Source organism: Cynara cardunculus (assembly GCF_001531365.2).
Source record: "Cynara cardunculus var. scolymus isolate 2C chromosome LG 8, CcrdV1, whole genome shotgun sequence".
NCBI classification, from domain to species: Eukaryota; Viridiplantae; Streptophyta; class Magnoliopsida; order Asterales; family Asteraceae; genus Cynara; species Cynara cardunculus.
Window position 1 is genome coordinate 20,178,491 of NC_037535.1, and position 23,427 is coordinate 20,201,917.

Consider the following 23,427-nt stretch of genomic DNA (forward strand, 5'->3'; position numbering starts at 1 on the left):
TCCATCATATTTGGTAAGGAATTGTGAATTCCTCAAATTTGGGAATCTTTAGAATTCAATTCCATTTCATAAGTAACCAAACATTAAAATGGAATTTGATCAACGGAATTGACCATTCCAATTCCATTAGATTCCGACGAACCAAACGCCCCCTTAGGTAATACTAGTACCTACGATAATGCTTAATTAAGCTCCGTCACACCTACAAGCTTAATCTTACAAAAAGAAGCTGAAAAGTATTTCCTACACATATTCATAACCTCGATATATAACATTCAACATAAAACAAACAAACACACACTTGGTACGCACATCTTAAGTTCAACGCCTATTATAAACATATTATTAAACATGTTCAAAGGTTTTTAGCCACCAGAAACTTTAGTAATCTAAGCCACCCAGATTACAGTGTGGCACCACATTCCTGAGTCGAGTAAAACCACCAGGCAGCCCAAGCCTTGGCAATAGGTCATAATCTCCGCCTATCATTCGTGGGAACTGACCACCACCGAATGGACCATAAGGCCGCCTTCTCATTACGGTCACAAATGATCTCCCACCAACTTTCCTCCTCTTCCGACTCTCCCACCCTCTAGCGAATCTTTCTTTGAAACTCCGACCACCCTCCGATCCCTCCACATTCCCAAAATGCTCCATGTACTTCTGTTTCCAGAGATCCTCGCTTGAAGCCAAGTATCGCAATTCCGAACAAACACAGCTCACGTTTGCTACATCCACACCGGAAACCGACTCCAGAATCTTCAGTTTGAGTTCAGTGGGTAGTCGCATGAAGCAAGGCGGAAGTTCCAGATCGGTTTTCTCACATAAATCGATCAATAGTGGTAATGCAATCCCGTCTTTCACTTTTCTCCAGAACTCGAATACTTCTTTTTCTGGTAAGACGCTAGAAACCTGATTGTTTTCCTCCATGATTTCAACCACTTGTCCGCAGTTAGCCCACACCACATTCAAAAATGGCACTAGCCGGTCTTCGTCTAAGAGTACGGAGTGCACCCCGTTTCCGTTAACCAAAGACCCGTACACCTTGCAATATTTCCCGAGGTTCTGAAATTTGATCTTGACAGATTCAATATTACCTCTATTAATGATGTCGGGAAGAGTGTAGTAAAATGAGGCGAGATGCCAACTCCCTGGAACATCAAAGTTAGGACCCTTTAACAATTTTGAAGCAGAATCGATCTCCACGAAGCCAGATTCTAATAGAACGGCACGAACTGCTATACCCAAGAGCTTGTGATTAAGACCATCATCATCACCTAATTCCTCTGAGAAAACTTTCCTGAGAAAACCCGGCACTGAAAAAGACTTCCCAGCATCAATGACAGAATTTGTGTCATCATCTGTTTCCATAGCTTCTGCACTCTCTTCTGAACTGAGATTACTGAAACCAATTGTTTCCCCTTTTCCAGAACTGAAGTCCAGGGTTTCACTCGATTTAGTGTTTAGGATTTCATCTTGCTTAACGGAATTGTGATTTAGGGTTGGGGGATTTTCAGATTGTTCAGATTTGGGTGCTGATGGAGCAACAGGCGGGACGATTTGGGTGCCAGTGGAAAATCCATTAGGGTTTGTAGTAAAGTAGATGAGATCGCCAGAGGCAATTCCGATAGATTGAATGGACTCTTCTGCAGAAGAGGTTGTAAGCTCATCTTTTCGATTGAGAGAGAAAGAAATGGCAGAGGAATGTGAAGGAGAAGGAAATTTCTGAGCGACAAGTTCCCTAAGATGCAGGAGACTGCAAGGATTACGGATTTCAATTTTAAGGGTTTCTTTGGTTTCAAAGGATCTGAGTCGCAACTTCATGGTTGGTTTCTTTATCAGGTGAGAAGCGTAAAGCTCCACAAATGATATCTAGAAAAGGCTTGAAGGAAGAGTAGTTACGAATTTTATGATCTGCAAAAATACAAAATCAATAAAGAATCAACAATATATTTTACAACTGTAAATGGATGGAAATTTACCTCATATAATTTTTGTTTGATTTACTACAAGTAAACAAATTCCCCACCACCTTAAACCAAATCAGTAGAAATTAACTGCTAAAACATTTCTTTTCCTTTGGGGGTCAATAGAAGCAGCAGCAAAGGTAACACAAGAACAAGCAGATTAGAATTATTAAAATAAAAAAAACATTCAATACAAACCAGGTCATCAAAGCAGTAATTTACAATCAAGAAACAACCATAAGCATCTAAAAAAACACCCATTTCTCAAAAGATCGGTTGAATTATTAGATAGGATTTACATTTTCCAATGAAAAGTAATTAGCTGCATGAATTACACATAAACAGGAGTCGCTCGAATTTTAATATGATACAGAACAAGTTAGTAAAAGACCGCTTTTGACCCAATTGACTCATGGTCCTAAAGTGTGGAGGGTTTATATTAGAAGTCCCAAGGATAGTGAGAAAAAAGGGATCTGAGATGGCAAAGTTAGTTAAGCCATGGGAGTTGAGAAGTCCGTGGAGTGCTTGGGTGTGGATATGAATATTGATATCCTATTTTGGCTCTCAGCTTGACCATTTTAAGAGAGGGATATTCCCTAGAACTATGTTATTACTGTTCCTTCTTTGAGTATTCCCATCATCAATATATGAGTTCATCTTCTTAATCTTCATTTACATTTCTATCATCTGGATTGTAGTTTGCTTTACAGTCAGTTTGAGTTTCTCAACATAATAATCACCGCGCCTTCACAAGATCAGGAATAATATGAATCTAGCTACCTGTACCAAAAATACTAAATTGAAAAGAGGGCAACAAATTGCTTCATCTTTTTAATCATAGAAAGGATGGGAGGTACCAGATATATAAACAAAGTGCAACTTGGGGGAATTCATATAACATAATTGACTTTGATCCTTCATAAGACCAAGAAGAGACTGAATATGGCTTCGGTTGTATAAAAGTTCCCAAAACAATCTCAGTGGAACTGTGATGGCATCCAATAAGTGTTTTTGTTTTATTGCTTTTTAAGGAAAAGTGTTGTCCATATAGAACAACCTTACCTTTTCCATATTAACGTAGACTAAAGAGTGAATGACAAAAAGGGTCCCAGACTATTTCTTAACTTTGATCACTCGATTTGAAATTTTGCACTTCTGGTCCTTCAGTATAAAATCGTTTATCACTTTGGACAAACCAAATTTGTTAAGTCGGCTTAACCGGTGGTATCTTGGTTAGCGGTGGTTCGGTGAATCGCGGTGGTCAAACAGCGGCTTCAAATCGCGGCGCCACTAAAATCGACGCTATTTGCCGCTTTTTGGCCATGATTTTTAGGTGCAATAGCTGTGAAAAAAAAACGCTATTTCAATTAGATGAATTTTCAGAACTGTTGGGCTTCTTTTGAGGTTGGGCTGATAATAAGTTATTTAAGTGGGGCTTTATTTTTATTTTTATGGGCTGTAATGGATTTAATCCATTGAATCGGCTTACCAGTTACCAGTTCGACGTAGTGATGGCCAAAAACCAGTCCCGGGCCAGGCCGGGCCGGTCCCAACCGGTCCCAAGATTTCTCATAACCGGCCATAACCGGTCCCGGTCCCGCGAAACACCCGAAATCCATAACCGGTCCCAGATTTCGGTCCTATAACCGGTCCTTGGCCGGTCCCGGTCCTCCGTCGGTCCCAGGCCGGGCCGGTTTGGCCATCACTAGTTCGACGTGATCAAGGGTTTCACGGCATCTTCTTCAATCGACTTACCAATTCGACTCAAGTTCTATTTCAAGTTCAGTTCGACATGATCAAGGGTTTCACGGCATCTTCTTCAATCGACTTACCAGTTCGACTCAAGTTCTATTTCAAGTTCAGTTCGACGTGATCAAGGGTTTCAYGGCWYCTTCTTCAATCGACTTACCAGTTCGACTCAAGTTCTATTTCTAGTCTGCAATCGACCGATAAATTGAGGTTCTACTCTGCAATCGACGGTTCTATTCTTCTACTCTGCAATCGACGGTTCTACCTTTACCAGTTACCACTATTCGGTTCTACCTTTACCAGTTACCACAAATTGAGGTTCTACTCTGCAATTGAGCTTAAGATGTGTTTTTTAACCAAACACCAACTACTGTTTTACACTTTTACTATTAATTAGTTACTTACTTACTTTGCTATTGTTATTTAAAACCTTTCTACGTAAAATACTTTGCTACTTTTTATACTAACTTAATATTTTTAGTTATTTATTTTGCCACAGTGCTACTGTTTTACACTTCCACTTTAGTTTATGAATATTCGATTTGTATTTTGCTATTGTTTTATGTTGCTACTGCCTACTATTTACACTTTCAAGTTCCAAGTGAGTGTTAGGTAAGTGGTTGGTAAACAAATTCATGGAAAACACTAATAGCATGGATGGTGGTCCGTCTTTGAAAGCATCCGTCACGCCGAACACTTCAACTACTACGACCACATCGGATTCAGGATCTAATTCTAAATGCATCAATGGAGATATGGCTTGGGAATGGGGTGTGTGGACAGATCCTTTGAAGAAAGCTAATATATGGTGTACTTTGTGTGACAAAAAGTATGCAGAGGCATCACAAGATTGAAGCAACATCTTACTCACACGGGAGGACAGGTGAGTGGTTGTCCTAATGTAAGTAATGACATAAAGAAGAGAGTCCTTGCATCGATGCACGAAAAAGATACATAAAAGAAAGAAAAGAAAAGAAGAGGAAGTTGGAAATTCTTCAACAATATTCTTTTGAACCCGATGAAGGTGATGATGAGGGGAAAGAAAATGATGAAATAGAAGTGATTGAAGGTGGGGGCAATCACAATCTGAATGGGCATCTCGCGGTTTGAAAAGAAAGGACGCTAGCAATGTTCGTGGTCCTCTTGATACCATGTCTAAGCCCAATTATGACAAGCTAAAACAAAGCACATTGGATAGAAATAATCCAATCAAAGAGAAGCTGAAAATGACCGCTTGGAAAGAGTTTGCGAATTGGGCGTATTCGATTGGGGTTGCTCTTCAATGCCATGCATGATGAGAACTTTCAAAGGTTTATAAATGCAGTTGGAGAATATGGAAAAGGTAATTACCATTTCAAAATTTGATATACACCTCAAAGGTTAAGGTAATTACTAAATGTTTTTCTACCATTTATAGGCATGTCGGCCCCGAGTTATCATATTCGAGTTACTTTGTTGAAGGATGTACTCGAAGATACAAACAAGTTCGTAGATTCCTTTCGATCGCATTGGAAAAGAAGAAAATGCACTATTATGTCTGACTTTTGGACTGATGGGAAAAGTCGAAGCTTGATCAACTTTTTGGTCAATTGTCCTCAAGGAACAATCTATTTTAAATCAACCGATACATCGGAACATGTGAAAGATGCTCAGTTAATTGTAAAGATGTTCAACGAAGTAATTGAGAATGTCGGAGAGGAGAACATAGTGCAGTTAATAAATATCTTGTTTAGACTTTAGATTAAGATATTTGATAATTGTGTATTAACTAGTTGTTTTTCTTTTTGTTAATTATACTAGTTTGTTGCCGACAATAGGTCCAACTTTAAGGCTGCTGAGAAAATAATAGAAGAACAACATCCTTAGATGTTTTGAACAACATCCTCAGATGTTTTGAACACCATGCGCAGCTCACTGTGCAAACCTGATGATAGGAGATATAGGAGAGAAAGTGCCAAAGATCAAGAGCGTTTTGACTGATGCAAGAACCGTTGTGGTTTATATTTACAACCACAGAAGGATTTTGAACATGATGCGTAGGCTCACCAGAAATAGAGAATTGCACAGATCTTGTGTAACAAGGTTTGCAAACGCAATTCTATACTATCCAAAGCATACATGAGAACCGGCATCATCTTCGATTCTTGTTTGTTTCAGAACAATGAAGGAAAAGCGATTTTGCAAAAAAGGCCATCGGAAAGAGAATTGAAAGAATAATAGCAAAGCAAGAATTTTGGGATAATATCTTTCTTGCTTGTCAAGTTCTGGCACCGTTGGTTGATGTTGTTCGTTTGGTTGATACCGAGGAGAAGCCTTGCATTGGTTATATCTATGATGCCATGGAAAGATCGAAAGATCAAATTAAGAAGAATCTAACAGGCACCGCTCACAAAAGATTGATCACTAGAGTGTAGTCTATGATTCAAGCACAATGAAGTGACCAACTTCATCATCCTTTGCATGCAGTTATTTAATTTTGAAGTTAAATACAATTACAGGTGTTAACTTTTAGGACATTTGCAGCCATATATTACCTCAACCCCACCATCTATTATGTATAAGAATTAGAAGTAGAGAACAATAGATATACTAAGACGAGACTGTACGAGGCCATTGATCGGCTTGTGGGGGATGAAGAGAAAAATGATACTTTGAGATCAGAACTGGATAAATAGATTGAATCAGAGGGGCAATTTGGATTTGCAGCTTCCATAAGAAATAGAGCGAAAGTTGCAGCACGTAAGTGTGTGTGTGTGTGTGTAACTGTATGTACATATTCTAACTTATTAATGTATTTTTTAACTTAATCTACATATAAAACATAGATGTATAGTGGCGCTCTTATGGTATCGACACCCCCTTTGCTCCAAAGAGTTTGCTAAATCAGTGTTCAGAGTCAAACATGTAGTGCTTCATCTTGTGAGCACGACTGGAGTGCATTTGATCATGTACATTTTCTTTGTAATAGAAAATAAATTAGTCAATTAAACTTCAACTCGAGTAATTTTTTATAACTTATCATCTCAATTACACTCTAAGAAGAGGAATTGTCTTCTACAAAAAAAGTTGAATGATCTTGTACTCATTCAATACAATAAAAGACTAGAGAGGCACCACAAATCTCTATTTTCTTGAGAGAGGTGGAAGAAAATGATGATTGGGTGGTTCCAACCGATGTTGAACTTCAAGAGTTTGTAGATGCTAGAGATGGTCTTCTTTGGTCAGGTGTACGAGAAGCAATGGGAGGTAATGAAGCAGTGGGGCCAAGTACAAGAAGTAAGAGAGAGCGGTATAGGGATGACTCAAATGATGAAGACATTGTACATGAAGAGGAAGCTAACATAGATGAAGAAGTCACCATATTAGATGATGTTGATTTGGGTGTTGAACCTGTTGCTTGCAATTAGCTTGTTCATGAACACTTATCTTAGTTTATTTATGTGAAACTAACTTGCTTAAGTTATGTTTTGATGTGAAAGTTGAATATTTCTATTGATTACACATAATATGTTAAGTTATTTACATTATGTGCATACATATATATAATTCTAATTATTATATGAACCGCTGTTCTTGGACCGCTATACCACCGCTTTACCATCGCGATAACCGCTATTTGAAATCGCAGTACTGATCGCGATTTTGTATGTTGACCATTGTAAGAGCATAGTGTGTCATACAAATGACATTTAGGTAGGGCCAAAACAATCATTTTGACACGTATACAAACATATAAACATCCATCCATTTATAGATATATAGGGTTGGTTCTTAAGAGAACATATTTTTTTTGGTAAGAACAATGGACCTTCATCGACCTCCACATACCCTACTTGTATCACCGTGACTAACACTTTAACAAATTCATACATGCAAAGGTGACTGAAGGTATGTGAAAGTAGGTGAAGGTGATAAAAAGTTCACGTTTTTTGTGAGCCTTCGGATAAAGGTAGATGAAGATCTGCGTTTTTTTAGCCGTCAAATATAAAAAAACTCATCCAAAGGCTAAGAAGTGTTCAAACCGTTCTCACCGAACTCATTTGTTCTAACATGAACCCAGCTATATATACATACACGCATATAATATATATTGTACACTGTTACCCCCGAAAAAGAACCCACTCCCCAAACCTATTTTTCACTTGTGTGATTAAGATTTATTCCGTTCCTCTTTTGATTTGATTTCCAGTTTCATTTTGAAGGTGGAACACACAAAATTCCACTGTCTCTTTCATTTTCAAGTTACATTTGTGCATCTATGTGCAAAGTCTCCATGACTTTGTATCTGTGCATATGTCTATGCATATGAACCACGAAAGAAAATTCCGCAACAACAATTACATTTGCAAATATTCTCCTTAAAATTTGAGTCAGACAACAGAAAGGAATTCCCAAACAAGAAATTTTTCGACCTTTATGCTCAACGCCAATATCTTCAAATACCCCTACAGCATTTTCAGCAGACACAAGAGTTTCTTGGCAGAAGCTGCTTAAACAATATTTTGCTAAATGGATGTGTGTTGTGATACAAGCATCAGGTTTTCGATTTAAAAAAATATATTTTTCCCCAGTCAACTCTAAACAACAAAGTAAAGATTTTCTAACTATGTTGCAATTTTTATATTATCTAGAGTCTAGACATAATAAACCCGAATTTGGTTCTAAATGGAGGAGAGGCAAACAAACAAGAAACACAAATAAGAAAGTTGTGGAAGAACAAAGGGAGATAAGTTTCAAGAACAACCCACGGACTAGAGGTCTACCGGTTTATGTATGTAGATGTAGTGAAAAAAAGATGAATTGATTCTTTAGTTTGTTTTTTCAATAAATAGAATTAAAATTATTTTTAATATCTCATACAATAATGGCTATTATACTCCTAAATACAAGTTATGTTCATGTCACATATCATTTTGAAGGAAATAGACTATAGAAGACAATTACACAAAGTTAGTATGACATTTTCTAAAGAAAAGTGCAAAACCATCAAGTGGTGACAAAAACTGTGGAGATCATTTTTGTAATTCACTCTAAACTACAGAGAGAACAAACATCGCTTTGCCAGTACATTAGGAAACAAAAATGACATGAAAGCATTGATTAGAATACATGGAACAAATGTGTTATCCCATCAGGGATTGCCCACTCAGCAATGCACCGCAATAAACCTGACGTTAAATAAGCAAGGTTCAATCTGTTTGATGTCACTCCCTAATTCCGCATGCAAACTGCCATCCAACTAGATAAAAGATGAGCAGGGTTTTGTTACTTTATTGGACAGGTGCGAGGAGTTCTACAGCTAGTGAGGTCAATATGATTGTTTTGAGCATCTGTAATGCAGGGTTCTTGGAAGGGAATTTAGTAAATAGTTGGTAAGGAAAGAAAGAGAGATAATTAATATATCTAAGAAACTAAGAGGGTAGGTGAAAAGCTAAGAAGCTAGACAAAACATAGTTTAACTTTTGCTATATAGGAAAGGAAAGAAAGAGAGATGGAGTAGAAACTGTAGTAGATAACAGCTTCAGAAGTTATAGGTATTGCTGTTTGAGGTTATAAGAGAAAGGAACGGGATCATTTTCATTACCCTATTAGTGCATGAGTTTAATAAATGCCAATGCTACATATGCCCCTCAACTAAGAGTGCCAAGAGACAACTCTATGAAGACTTAAATGAAGTAGTCAACATGGTAGTTACCACAAGCGGCGCAGGCATGACGTCAAACAAAAGAAAAATCCACAGCATCCAGAATGCGGCGTACACAATTTTAGTAGACCAAGAAAAGTATATAAAACAAGCCACACATTTATTTTGGCATAACAAAATTGAATCACGTGATCATTAGTTACTAACTCAATGCATGGAACAAGAATGTGAATAAATATTTTCAAGTGTGGAAAAAAATTGAACACGATTCATTGTTATGTTACACAACTAGATTGACAAACTATATTATTAGTCCTTAGTTTAGCATCTCTAATAATATATGTATTATTACTTTACATTCATGTTAAAAGTTTATTTGTTAACTAAAAGGTAATAAAAAATAAAAATAATGTAATAACCGACAGGAATAGAGTACATTAAACCACAAAAGGATTATCAAAATACTACCACCAAAAAGAATGTGTATATGCTTTGACAAAAGATAAGTCCCAAATATTCACCAAACTTAATTGTCATTTTGATATAGAGAATTGTATGAACTTGTGTTTTCTAAATAGCATTTACATGAAAATATCTACAGTCAATAAGGTGTGGAACGCGAAATTTTTGAAGTCATCCCAAGATGGCAAAACAAGGCATGCGATTGTCTCTCTAAATTTTATTTCGCCTTTGCCTCCTCATTCCATCTTTATCTCGTTCATCTCCGCTCCACTCACAAAAGGTTAGGCAAAAAAGAGAGACGTTATGTAACAGGTGCCATGGGCCATATTCCACATTGACACACATGCCATTCACCGTTTCCATCAACTGAGCTATTATATATCTGACGAAAGAAGAAAGGTGAACAACTGTCACTCAAGAATTGGACAAAGGAAATAAATTGATTCATTTTGTCAGCTCTGTGTGTCGGGTAATGATTCTTTGCCTCTTAATAAGGGCACAAAACCTCATGTGCTACATTGCTCACACCTTAGATTAGAGAAGTGCCTATAATTAAAGCTTTTTACATTTAAGAATCTAATGGTCATGTCAAAAGTAACTGTAGTTCTGAAAGTATTCTTCATGGAGGCTTTGGATATTGTAATAAGAATCAAGGGGATTCAATGGCCTTGACTTGAATGAAATAAAAATATGGTAGCACCTGGTGACCATTTGTAGTGGTTAAAATTCTAGTCTTATGGACTTTGACCTTCCTAAGAAATATGATTGAACGTCTTGTGTAAATGTAAAGTCATAATCAGGACAGGTAGTAACACAATATAAGTTACTGGTGCCAAATATCCACTTTAAACAATGTTAGGCACTAATCCAATAAAACTCATGTGTCAAGTGGTGTAACTTGGAAAGATACTATTAAGGGTAGGAAAATTAGAGAATGGTCCGTTCAAACAGAATCAAAGCCAATATGATGTGCAATGAGATGAAAATTTTTGTTGAAGATAGCTTGCCTACATACTGCATGGACAGCTAGTCATGGACATAGTTATCTTGGTTAATATGTATTCGAATCAATCTTATGATAGGAAGTGAACCGCTCTTCCTCTATGTCTTATGGATATGCCCCAGTGCATTTACTAAATCGCGTCTTTAAAATTATCCAAGTATTATCTGCCAGAAAACAACCCACTCCAAAATTCACCATTTAGGGTTCCAAAATTTTAATAAAACACCACAGATGCACAAATATGAACATAAACAAACAAAAATGAAAATATAAGTGTCGAATTGCATATCAATGTCCCAATTTTCGCTCAATTAGGGTTTCAACACACACTACGACGATAGCACATAAAACACCTATACACAAGAGATTTGACACGCTGAAATAAAATTTTAAGAACGCATTCTATATTAACAAGCTCATACTGTCATCGGAGAAACCTACCATGGACACAAAGGTAAGATCTAATCTTAAGAGTAAGAGACTAAAAGTTGTTGGGAGGAATACCTGATTTTTCGTCGATTGGAGGAGTGCAAAGCAGCAGCGCAGGTCCTCAAGGTGGCGTGCCACGGAGAGATCGTCCGGCGTCGGTGGAGCAAACTTGTGTGACAATTTATGGTGAGACGAGAAGGCAATCAGAAAGGTTTTTTTTCCTTTAAATCCTTACTTTCTTTCCTTTTCTTTATAATTTTTCATTAACTCGATAAAATTGCCTAGATGAATTAAAAGATCGTGTTTTTTATTTTGAAGGGTCAACTTTGAAAAAAACTTGGTTTTTCACGTCAGGTTTCTCCTAAAAGCTTATTGAATAAGTCATTATTTATATCATTAAACAACTACCAAAGGTCATGTATAAAGTATAAACCGGCCGAATAAACTGCTAACAAACATATTCTAAGTGTTGTTCGAGTAATGCTAACTGTGTGGATTAATATATTTGTATAGAATTAGAAGGTTTTTGTTTGGAATTCGGTTTTGTTTGAAAGGGTTTATCATAGATAGAACGAACACGTTTTTAATTGGGAGAGACAGGTTTGGAAAAAAATTGGTTTTCTGCATAAAGCTCCTCCTAGAAGCCTACTGAATAAGTTATTTTATATATCATTAAGCCACTACCAAATAATCATTTATAACTAGGGGTGCTCATGGGTTGGGTTAATCGGGTTGAAGACATTTGAACAACTCAACCCAATGTTTGCGGTTTGAAAATTCTTAACCCAAACCGTACAAATTGGTCGGGTTGATACGTTGGTACATTCAAATATTATTTTAACCTTTAATATGTTATTTCTTTACTCATAATTTCTTTTTCAGCGTCAAACATTTGATACAACTTATCCATATTACTTACATATATCGCGTTCAGTTAATTTTCTCAATCTACATATATATGTTCACAATTACTGAACATATATATGAATGAGTTATATAGAGATGTGAATAAATTGAAAATATGTGTATATGAAAAACACACATGATAAATGTAATTGTATAATGTATATATTGCACCATGGAGCAACAGCCATGGAGCATTCCACCATGTCCCTATCCTAGCAACCATGGACCAAACCACAAGGATCTTTACGCTCGTCTTCTACAGCACCGAGTGTGTTAGGTCCAAAACCACAACATGCTTTTTGTGGTTCATCGTCTTCTGATTTTGCTCCAACATATATTGATATTGTTCTCCACACCATGACATGCAGTCCCCCAAATGACAATAACTAGTATATGGACATGGGTGCTACTTTGCACATGACATCCAACCAAGGTACTCTTTCGTCCAATTTTAATTTGAGAACGAACAAAATATTACAATCAGTAATTGTCACATGATTCCTATCTCCAGTTATGAGCAATCTTACCTATCCCCACCATACCCTCCTTTTTCCCTTACCAATGTTTTGCATGCTCCTAAACTAATTAAAAACCTTATATTTGTTCGTCAGTTTACTATGGATAATTTTGTATCTGTTGAATTTGATCCTTTTGTGGTTCTATGAATGACCTCCAGACGGGGCTACATCTCATGAGGTGCAATAGCTATGGTGATCTCTATCCTATCACAGTCGCTTCTACTTGGACCGCCAACCCAATCTCTTTTGTTGCTATCTCATCGTCTATTTGGCATGAACATCTAGGTCATCCAGGAGCACTCGTCTTTTATTCTCTTAGAAATAAAAATCTTATAAATTGTAATAAGACTCGTAGTTATTCACTTTGTCATGGTTGTTAACTTGGGAAACATGTTCAGTTGCCATTTTATTCTTCATTTAATTTCACATTTGATTTAATTCATGCGGATCTTTGGACTTCTCCTATTGTGAGTTCACTTGGACATCGTTATTATGTTTTATTTTTGGATGATTATACTATTTTTTTTATGGACTTTCCCACTCAAACATAAGTCACAAGTTTATTCCACCTTCCGCACTTTTATTCGAACCCAGTTTGAAAAAGGAGATAGAAAAATATTCAAAATGACAACGGTTGGGAATATGCCAACTCTTCTTTCCAAAAACTATGTGAACTCCATGGTATGAATTCTAGGCTATCTTGTCCTCATACTTCCCCTCAAAATGGCAAGGCCGAGCGCAAAATCCAATCCGTAAATAACATAACCTGTGGCCAATGTTTCTCCCCAACAGTAAGTTTAAACATATTATTACCAAAAAATGAATTGTGCGACTATCATCACTTATGTTTTGTACTCTGATAAAAATAATTAACCAGATTGATTTGTTATAATAAAAAATAAAAACATATATATTTTATCATCTTATTTCTTTTCCATTCCTTCTTTTTCACGAGCTCTCTTTTCTGTTTTATTTGCAACCTCAACGGCTCAACACAAGATAAATGCAAGGGCAGGTCTACGCTTAAGCAATGGGTAGCACGGGCAACCACCAATATATGTCGTTGTAATGTAAAAAAAGATTGGTATGTGTTTGGTACACTGCACATGATTGAACATGTTGGTCTCAATCATAGGATTTGTTAATAATACATAATAAATTTGATTAAAAATTTATAAAAAAAAATTACGATTTCAAGTTATTGTCTACTATCCAATATACAAAAAGGATCTGAAATGTTAGCAAGCCGATTTGAAGCGAGACTTTAGAACCAAGTTTCTTTTACCATCTCTAAATCCTAGTGTGGGAACATGTTCAGCATGTCAAACAAAGTAACTAATATTTTCACTTACTTTATTGTTCACTCTGCACACAAAAGCACAGATGGAGACTTGACAAGTAAACTTAGGGAGTAAGGTTCCAACCCATGTCCTTGTATGGGAACATGCTTAACATGTCAGCCAAAACAAATTCAAAAGTACTGTTTTATTAGTATCATACTTTCTTTATTGTTCATTCGGCATACAGAATGATGGGTTAAAGCAACAAGTGTCTACATCATATCAAATGGCTAATATGAAAAGTACAAAGATACATGGATCAACAAATTAAATGAAGACACGCGTTGAAGTTGCATTGTTGTATTAAATGCATGGACTGCTATAAAGTGCGGTCGTTTGATCATATGCAACTTGAAGAATTGTTGAGTGCATACTCTTGCAAATCGACGTCTTAACTTCTAAAGACTATCTTAGTTCTTTAGATCTGAAATAGTGTCTTCCTTTCTTACTATTTTAGTGTTAGTAAATTTGTCACCAGTCAGATTGTTTAGCATCACATGTCTTACTTTCATAGTTTTTGTAACAAATCTGTAATTCTTTGTTTTAATAGAAAATATAGAATTAAAAAGTAAAAATTTGATGTGTTTGTATTCACCCCCTACAAACAGTTACAAGTCATTAACCCATTAGAGACCAACAGAACATAACATAATACGAATCATTGTTTCATATTTGGCATGACTTCTATGTGCAACATACATGAATCCACCCCTTTCACCTAGAACAAAGTGGAACAAGCCTACATGTTACTAATACACCTTCAAAAGAAAACTCAAATCTCTTCTAAAAGACGAAATACGTGTCCTTTACATTTTATCCACGCTTTTAAATTTATTTATTGTATTTTATCACTTTTAAACTTTCACTTTAATGTCATTAAAATAGTATTCTTATATGTTTTCTATATTTAGTAAAATATTAATTTTATTTTCTAAACATTCAAGTTCAAAGTTTCTTATTGGTATTAATATGATCAAAAAAAATCTCTGTAATTGTAATTATTTTTAGGGAGTTATCCAAAATTGAAAATTTTCAGAGTAACTCCAACAGATTTTTTATGATTTTTTCAAAATAGAGAATCAACAGTTAAAATATTTAGAAAAAATTACATTCAACGTCAACAGATTCTCTATTTGAACTCGAAAATCATGAAATTAGTTGTTTCTTTCTAATATGTACACATCTTGGAGAACCATTACTATTTAGACTCAAAATCATGAAATTAGTGGTTTAGGCTATATTTAGCAAACTACTTGGGAAGCTAGTTCTTGTTGCATAAACATTATAGAATTGTTATATTTGTTTTTATTATTAAATATATCGAATAATAATTAAAAATTAAAATATAAAAATAATTGATATGATTAACAATAATTCTAAATAATTAATAATTTATATTAATATAATTAAAATTAATTAATAATGTTCAAATAATATCAATTACTACTAATTAATATTTAATAATATCCGTAATAATTATGTTTTATTTTTATTTATTAATAATTAATTTTTATTTATAATAAATATTAATGAAGATTATAATTGAAAAAAATGATTAAAAAAAAAACTCTTAATAAGCTACTCCAACTAACGTTTCAATAAACTATCTTATGTCTATCCAAACGTGTAATCAAAACATAAGATAATTTATAAGTTAACTTATTTTTACTAAGCAATGCCTTAGGGGCAGTTTGATTCACAGATTTCGTAGGAATATGATGGAATTGGAATGTTGAATTCCATAGACCAAATTTTATTCTCCCGTTTGGTTCATTCTTTTTCACGAAAAAATCTTCAAAATCCTACAAATTCCACAAATAAAGAAATTTAACATTCCTTGGTATTTTGATAGAATAAAATTATCTATTTTCATAATACGAAATACCCAATATACGCTAATTTCATAAAAACTAATATGACCATCGTCGGCCATCTTCGACCACCGTCAAGCTGAACCACCACCATTTGAACTACCGCCGACCATCTCCATCTGAACCACCGCCAACCACTATCGATCTGAACCACCATCGGCCCTCACCAATCTAAACCACCACCGATCTGATCCACCGTTGATCACAGCTATTTGAACTACCATGGACTACCACCGATCTGAACTACTGTTGACCATCGCCACCTGAACCACCACGGACCACCATCGATCTGAATCAGCGCCAACTATTACCAATTTGAATCACCGTCGGCCACCACCAATCTGAACCACCGCCGACCATCACCGATCTGAACCACATCCGACCACTGCCACCTGAAGCACCATGGACCACCACCGATCTGAACCACTGCCCACCATCGACAACTACCATTGATCTGAATCAACGCTTGACACCGTCGACCATCAACGGTTTGAACAACCACCAATCTGAACCACCGCCGCCACCGCCAATTTAAACCACTGCGAACCACCACCTATCTAAACCACTGCGGACCACCACCTATCTGAACCACCGTGGACCACCACCTATCTGAACCACCGYGGACCACCACCTATCTGAACCACCGTGGACCACCACCTATCTGAACCACCGCCGACCACCGTTGATTTAGTAACTTCGTTTGGCTTATGGTTATATTTGTATTGTGTATTTTATATTGTTTTACATATTAAATAATTATTTTATTAAAGTATTTTTAGTTTTAAAAAAAATAAAATTTTCAAAAACGGTATTTTGGTCATTTACCAATATTTCAATCCAAATGCAAAACTACATTATGTGAACCAAACAGACAAATTCCAATTCCTTAACAGATTTCATTCTAATGTCTATCAACCAAACATGTAGTCAAACCTGACAACATTATATTCCAATTCTTTCAAAGTCCAATTTATTTAACATATTCAATTTCATTCAAAAACATTTTATAAACCAAACGCCACATTAGTGTCATCAAACAGATAGACTACACATTTTGTCAATACTTGTTTATTTGATATGTTCAACAAAGATTTGATGTTTTTATTTATATAAATATATGAGTGCTTCGATATGGTATCAAAGCTTTTTTATTTTTAACAAGTTTAATGTCTTTAACATAAAATTAGAAGGGTACTCGTACAATACAGCGAGATACATCTTATTTTAGTGTTTCATTTTTTTTGTCTCAGTCAATATTATAATATAGTTTATGTGGTTCTGAGAAAGCGATAATGTTTTTATTTGTGAATAAAATATAAATATAAATATGTCATCAAAACTGGAAAAAAAATAATGATATTAATACCAAACTTACTATTTAAAATTTCTTATTTTTCTGACTCATTTTTCTGTTTTTGCTTTAATAATATAATTTTCTATAAATATAATAATTAAGTATTTTGTTAAAACTCAATGATTATTCTAATTATATTTTAGATTTTTTATATTCAAAATAAAATGTTTATTTTCTATTTGCTTATGTTTATCTGCAGTTAATTACACGAATTCAAATATAAAAGATTTGATAAGTTATATTTACAGGCAATTTACTTGTGATATTGAATTTTAAGTAATATGCATCAATAAACATAAAAAATGGTTTTTTCAAAATGTTTTATAGCATGATATAGATTTTAAAACGGTTATCATATATTTACAACTTATTACGCATATTCCACCACCATTCTCCTTCCATTTATGAAGATATTGATTTTGAGATTTTTATTTCAAAATATTTATTGCAATATGTTTACAAGCCAAATCATATTTAATATCAATTTAATTTTTATACGGGAAAATAAATATATATTCTCAAAATTAATTATCTAAAAGTAGAAACAAAATTAAAAGTTAATTACCGTTTTTCCTTGTTAAGAAAATATTATTTTTTTAAATATAAAATTTGAATAAAGAAATTTGTTATCAGATATGACTGATGACTTTTACTTTTCTTCGTATAAAAATCGCGCCAACACCACCGATATTTCACCATCATTTCCATCTAGAAGTTTAAATATTATAATTAAAAAAACCCAAAATTCGACTAAGAACATGTTCATGATAAGATCGAGATATAAATGTTTGTATCTTATTATAATTATAAGTGTTTTATTAGGGATGATAATGGATCATGTTGGGTTCAGGTTCAACTCATTTATTAAACATATTGAAAATCTCAACCCAACCTAACCCATTTAATTAAATGAGTCGAGTTTTTTCAATCCAATCCAACTTGTTACCTAAATGGGTTGATAGCAGGTTGACATGTTTACGACTTTCTTAACCCAACCTGTTAAATAAATGGGTTGAACCTGGATTGACCCATTTAATTTTAAAATTTTAAATAAAAAAAGACTAGACTATTTATTATTATTTTTGAATAAAACACAACACAACCACAAATACATACCAATTATTTAAAGTTTGGATAAAACACAACTACAACAAATATATTGTTCAAAATAAATTGAAAAAAATTTAAATTCTAAGTAACTCGACTTCCACTTTCACCAATCCCAAAGTTTGGAGGCGATAAAAGAGTAATGGATTAAAGAACTTTCTTAGGGTTTCATGATGATTAAGAGTAATAGAGGCGATTGGAATTTGAATTTTTCATCTCCCGACGGTAGGATTTTTAATTAAAAATAAAACAAAATTAAAAATGAGAATACTAGATATAATATTAAGAATAAAATAAAAATATATAATATTTTAAATGAGTTGGAAACAAGTTCAAAACATGTTGTAAATGGGTTGAGAACATATCGAAAAATTCAACCCAACCCAACTCATTTATTTAAATGAGTTAGGCGGATTGATCCATTTATTTAAATGGGTTGAAAATCTCAACCTAACCTGTTAATCTGGGTTGGGTTGGGGTTAGGTTAACGGGTTTGGTCATTTTTGTCAGCCCTATGTTTTATTGTATAACTGAGCAATGATAAAAACATAGTCGTATTAAATTGTGAAAAAACACGTGTAGTTTGATATTAATGAATGCAAAATTCGTTACTTCCATAAAGAGAAAATAAATAGGATTGCTATCGTTTTATGTACGGTTACTTAATGCACGCCTTTTAAGTGGTTGCAACACTAACGGTTTACACTCTCGCAGTTTACACACGTGAGCCCCTTACGTTTCAAATTCCCATTTAAAGTCGAGAAAATGCCCGAACGATAAGAAAATTGAATGGAGGTACAATCTTAATTGATATCGGTTTCTTGAAAATAATTGTCATTACAGACTGTACTAATTAATTGAATGAAATAGTTGTACCATGTTTTACGTCTACATTTTTACTGTTGAAGTTCTTTGTGATGCTATAATACCATATCTTTTTCACGTATTTTGATATTGTTTTTTTAAATTAACTTGGATATTCAACACGCTATGTGAGCCGACTAATCCCAGGACGACCACCTGCTTTGCAGATAGCCCGGAGTCATCGCATTTGAACCTCCGTGGCCACAAGGAAAGCATCCACGTTGAAATTTTTTATAAGTCCTATGATGAGATACTATTCATAAGTATTTATATCACATACGTATATGTATACTAGAAGGGTACTCGTGCAATGCATGTAGATACATCTTGATTTCAGTATTTCTTTTTATTCCCTTTTTATGCCCATATAATACGGTTTTATGTGGTTTTGAGAAAGCGATAATGTTTTTATTTTTGAATAAAATATAAATTTGAAAATATTATAAAATTTTGAAAAAAAATATATATACCGATATTAGTATCAAATTAACCTTTTTAAGAGCTCTTGCGTTTTGGTGTAATTTTCTTAATTTAATTTTTTAATTATAATTTAATTTTGGTTTAATAACAAATAAATTTAATTTAGGTTAATAATATAATTTTTTATAAAGATAATAACTAAACTATTCTGTTATAACTTAATTATATCCTAATTATATTTTAGATTTTTTATATTTAAAATAAGATGTTTGTCCAATATTTAATTATGTTTATTTGCAGTTAATTACACTAATTCAAATATGAAGCTTTAATAAGTTGTACTTATGCACAATTTACTTGTAATCAATAAAATTTAAGTAATATGCATCAATAAACAATACTTCATGCTTAAAAAATAGATTTTAATAGTTTTTGTCAAATACTTTATAATATAGTATAGATAGGAAGGTTCAAGAAAAAACTCCTAAAAATTGAAAAACCGATGAATATCATGTTAATTATTCATCTAGACGGTATGCACATGTGCATATAAATAATTAAAATTATTTTTTGGTTTTTATGCATGTTATGTACATGTGCATATCGGACAAATTGTTTAAAAATTATTTATATGCACATATTCATACCGTTCAGATGAACAATTATCAAAATATTGTTCAGTTCTTTTTGCAGTTTTCTCCAAACTTGACTCTATATACAAATCATTTATTTTGGACCTGGATTTCATTAGAATATTAATTTTAAACAATTTAACAACAATATATTTATCATCAAATATAATATATATTCAATTTTTAAATCGTCAATTTAATGTAAGGTTGACTTTATATTTCAGTTTAATATATATATATTTATTAATAAATGTTGTATATTAACAATTTTAGTTATTCTTTTATTTTTAGTATGAAAAATAGACATATTAAAATAATATGAAACATTAAATGTAATTGATTCTTTAAATAATATCCTCAATTCGATATAACGGTTTAAGTTCATTTAATTAAATTAAAATTATATAAATAAAGTATTTTATTGCATATATTAAGGATTATATTGCTTTTTAAATAAAAAAGGTATTATATTTATTTTAGGTAATAAATTAACATTTTGATGGGGTAATAAATTCTAATAAATAATTTGATTGAGAATTTAAAATCGTGATTGATTGAAATATGGTTTCCTAAGCTAAATTAACACTTAAAATTTTGTTTATGAATTGTTGATAAAAGTACCAGCAGATCATAGGTTCAAATCAAAAGAGAAATAAAAATTCTCTTATGGTCACGAAGATTTTAAATGCGGTGACTCCGGGCTATCTGCAAAGCAGATGGTTGTTCTTGGATTAATCGGCTCGCATAGCGGGTTGAATATCCAGGTTAATAAAAAAAATATGATTTAAAAGTAACTGATAAACTTGATATCACAATTAAAAAAAATTATGTTGTGAGACAGTCTCTGAATCGTTTACCTCTTAATAGTTGCATTAAGAGACAATCTATGAACCGTTAAGAGATGAATCTTGTTTGAAAAAAAAATGTTAACCTCTTAATGATTGTAAAAGCCTCTGAATGATTTTGTATCTTGAGCCTCCCGGAACTATTCAACGCCCTAATTTCATTTTAAACAATTATCAAACAAACATATTTCATTTTGCATTATATCATAAGAGTTTCTTAATCATACTGTACTGAATCATTCAGCAATCGTCAAATAATCCCTTAGTAATCGTATTGATTTTATAACGTAAACGAGATCGAGTACTTGTGGCTTATGCATAAAAGACTTGTACGGTACAAGTGAGATAGGTTGAGCCAAGTGTTTGACCTTGGATCATTAATGTCCATTTTTATAAATACTTTCAAATAAAATTCAACCATTAATTGCTTAGCATTTCTTTAGGGATCTCTCCTCACCAACCATCATTTGTTGTTTTCTCATTTATTTCTCCAATTACGAAATTCCTAATATGCCCTTCTTCAATGTTCAAGAGCCATATAAATTGGGTACCCCCTAAAGTCTTTCCTCATTCCATCCCATCCCATCCCAACATACATCAAAGAAAAAGAACCAAACATGTCAAAAACCATTAGAATCACCACCCTCTGCATGATAGCAATCCTCCTCCTTTCCATGCTATCGTGCACCGTTGCCCGTCCGATCCCGACCTTCAACGATGTCACTCCCATCGAGACCCATCACACCGTAAGTCAATTTCTTTATATCACGTAATGTTTTTCTACAATCATTTATATATATATTTGAATCTTTGACATTCTGAAAGGCTGGGTTCATAACCCCTGTCAAAATCTCGATGGCTTGATTCAGGAATACAAAACACACACACACACACATATATATATATATACATATATATATATATACATACATATATATATATATATATATATACATACATACGTATATCGTAAAATGAACTTTTGAAAATGCATGTTTATTTATAATTCATAGAGTAATGATTTAAGTGATTTTGTATATGGAAGGAGGAAGAGGTGGCAAAGGCTAAAGCTCAAGAGAAGTGTTCGGGACCGGGAGAAGAAGAGTGCTTGATGAGAAGAACGCTTGCGGCTCATCTCGATTATATTTATACCCAGAACACAAAACCATGAAATATTTTATTTTATTTTATTTTATTTTTAATTAAAAGTATGTTTTGAAATAAGGAAATTAGATTAATTGTTTTAGATTTTATGGCATCATATATTAGTTTTTTTTATTCTTAGTTATAATGCGTGAACTTCCGTTTTCGTTTTCAAATGACGCTATTTTGATCCGAACCTTATTTTATCAGGGTCGTTTGTGTCGATCTCGATATAATCATTCTCGATAACCTTCTAGTATCTACGAGAGTTTTTGGTTATGACTGAAACAAAGAATTCATAGAATTATGAACCGCTTACGCTATCGTGATTATGAAAACAACATGAGTTGAAGAGTTATGGGGATAATCATTCGATATTAGTATGAAGAGGTTCAAATCCAAGGAGGAATAAAAATCCCCTTGTGGCAATAGAGGTTTAAATGCGGTGACTTCGGACTATCTGTAAAATAGGTGATCGTCTTGGGATTTATCGGCTCGCATAGCGGGTTGGATATCCAGGTTAATAAAAAAAAGACGTAAATCATATCATTTTAACTCATGATGAGAGACGGATCTAGGATTTGTTGTTCGTGGCAACACAAAATAAATAAAATAAATCATTTATTAAATATAAATTGATTTAATTATAAAATAAAAATAAAAGCTTGTCATTTAAAATAAATCATTTATTAACCTCGACATGTAAAGAGAAAATCTTTTTCTAATCGTGTTCACAGTTCTGTGTAATCATAATTAACAGCATCTCAAACAGATATGTTATATTTTTTATATTTTTTCTGAATTTGAAGATTTCTCCATTCTCTTACTTCTTTTCTCTATTTTAAACGAGAATTTAGCATATATAGTTGTCTCTATACTATATTATAAAACATTTGACAAAAATTCTTAAAAACCATTTTTTATACATAAAGTAGTAAAGTATTGTTTATTAATGTATATTACTTAAAATTCAAGATTACAAGTAAATAATGCATAAATACAACTTATTAAAGTTTCATGCTTAAATTCATGTAACTAACTGCAGATAAACATAATCAAATATTGGATAAACATTTCATTTTAAATATAAAAAATCTAAAATATAATTAAGATAATCATTGTATTCTAACAGAATACTTAATAACTATATTTAAAAAATATATTATTAAATTT

The 23,427-nt window shown here is 33.3% G+C and overlaps 1 protein-coding gene across 1 annotated transcript; it reads right to left on the reverse strand.

Annotated features, from left to right (window-relative positions):
• Nucleotides 1-230: 230 nt before the first annotated feature.
• On the reverse strand, nucleotides 231-11,434 carry LOC112516540 (F-box protein SKIP22-like). The gene is made up of 2 exons (XM_025123630.1): nucleotides 11,330-11,434; nucleotides 231-1,914 (listed from the first exon to the last, which is right to left on the reverse strand). Exon 2 carries the CDS (start codon nucleotides 1,822-1,824, stop codon nucleotides 382-384), a length of 1,443 nt encoding a protein of 480 aa, XP_024979398.1. The 5' UTR covers nucleotides 1,825-1,914; nucleotides 11,330-11,434; the 3' UTR covers nucleotides 231-381.
• Between the last annotated feature and the right edge of the window lie 11,993 nt (nucleotides 11,435-23,427).

Bases quoted from the DNA above. Each gene is read 5' to 3' on its own strand.
- LOC112516540 (XM_025123630.1), bottom strand. From the start codon at position 1,824: ATGAAGTTGCGACTCAGATCCTTTGAAACCAAAGAAACCCTTAAAATT.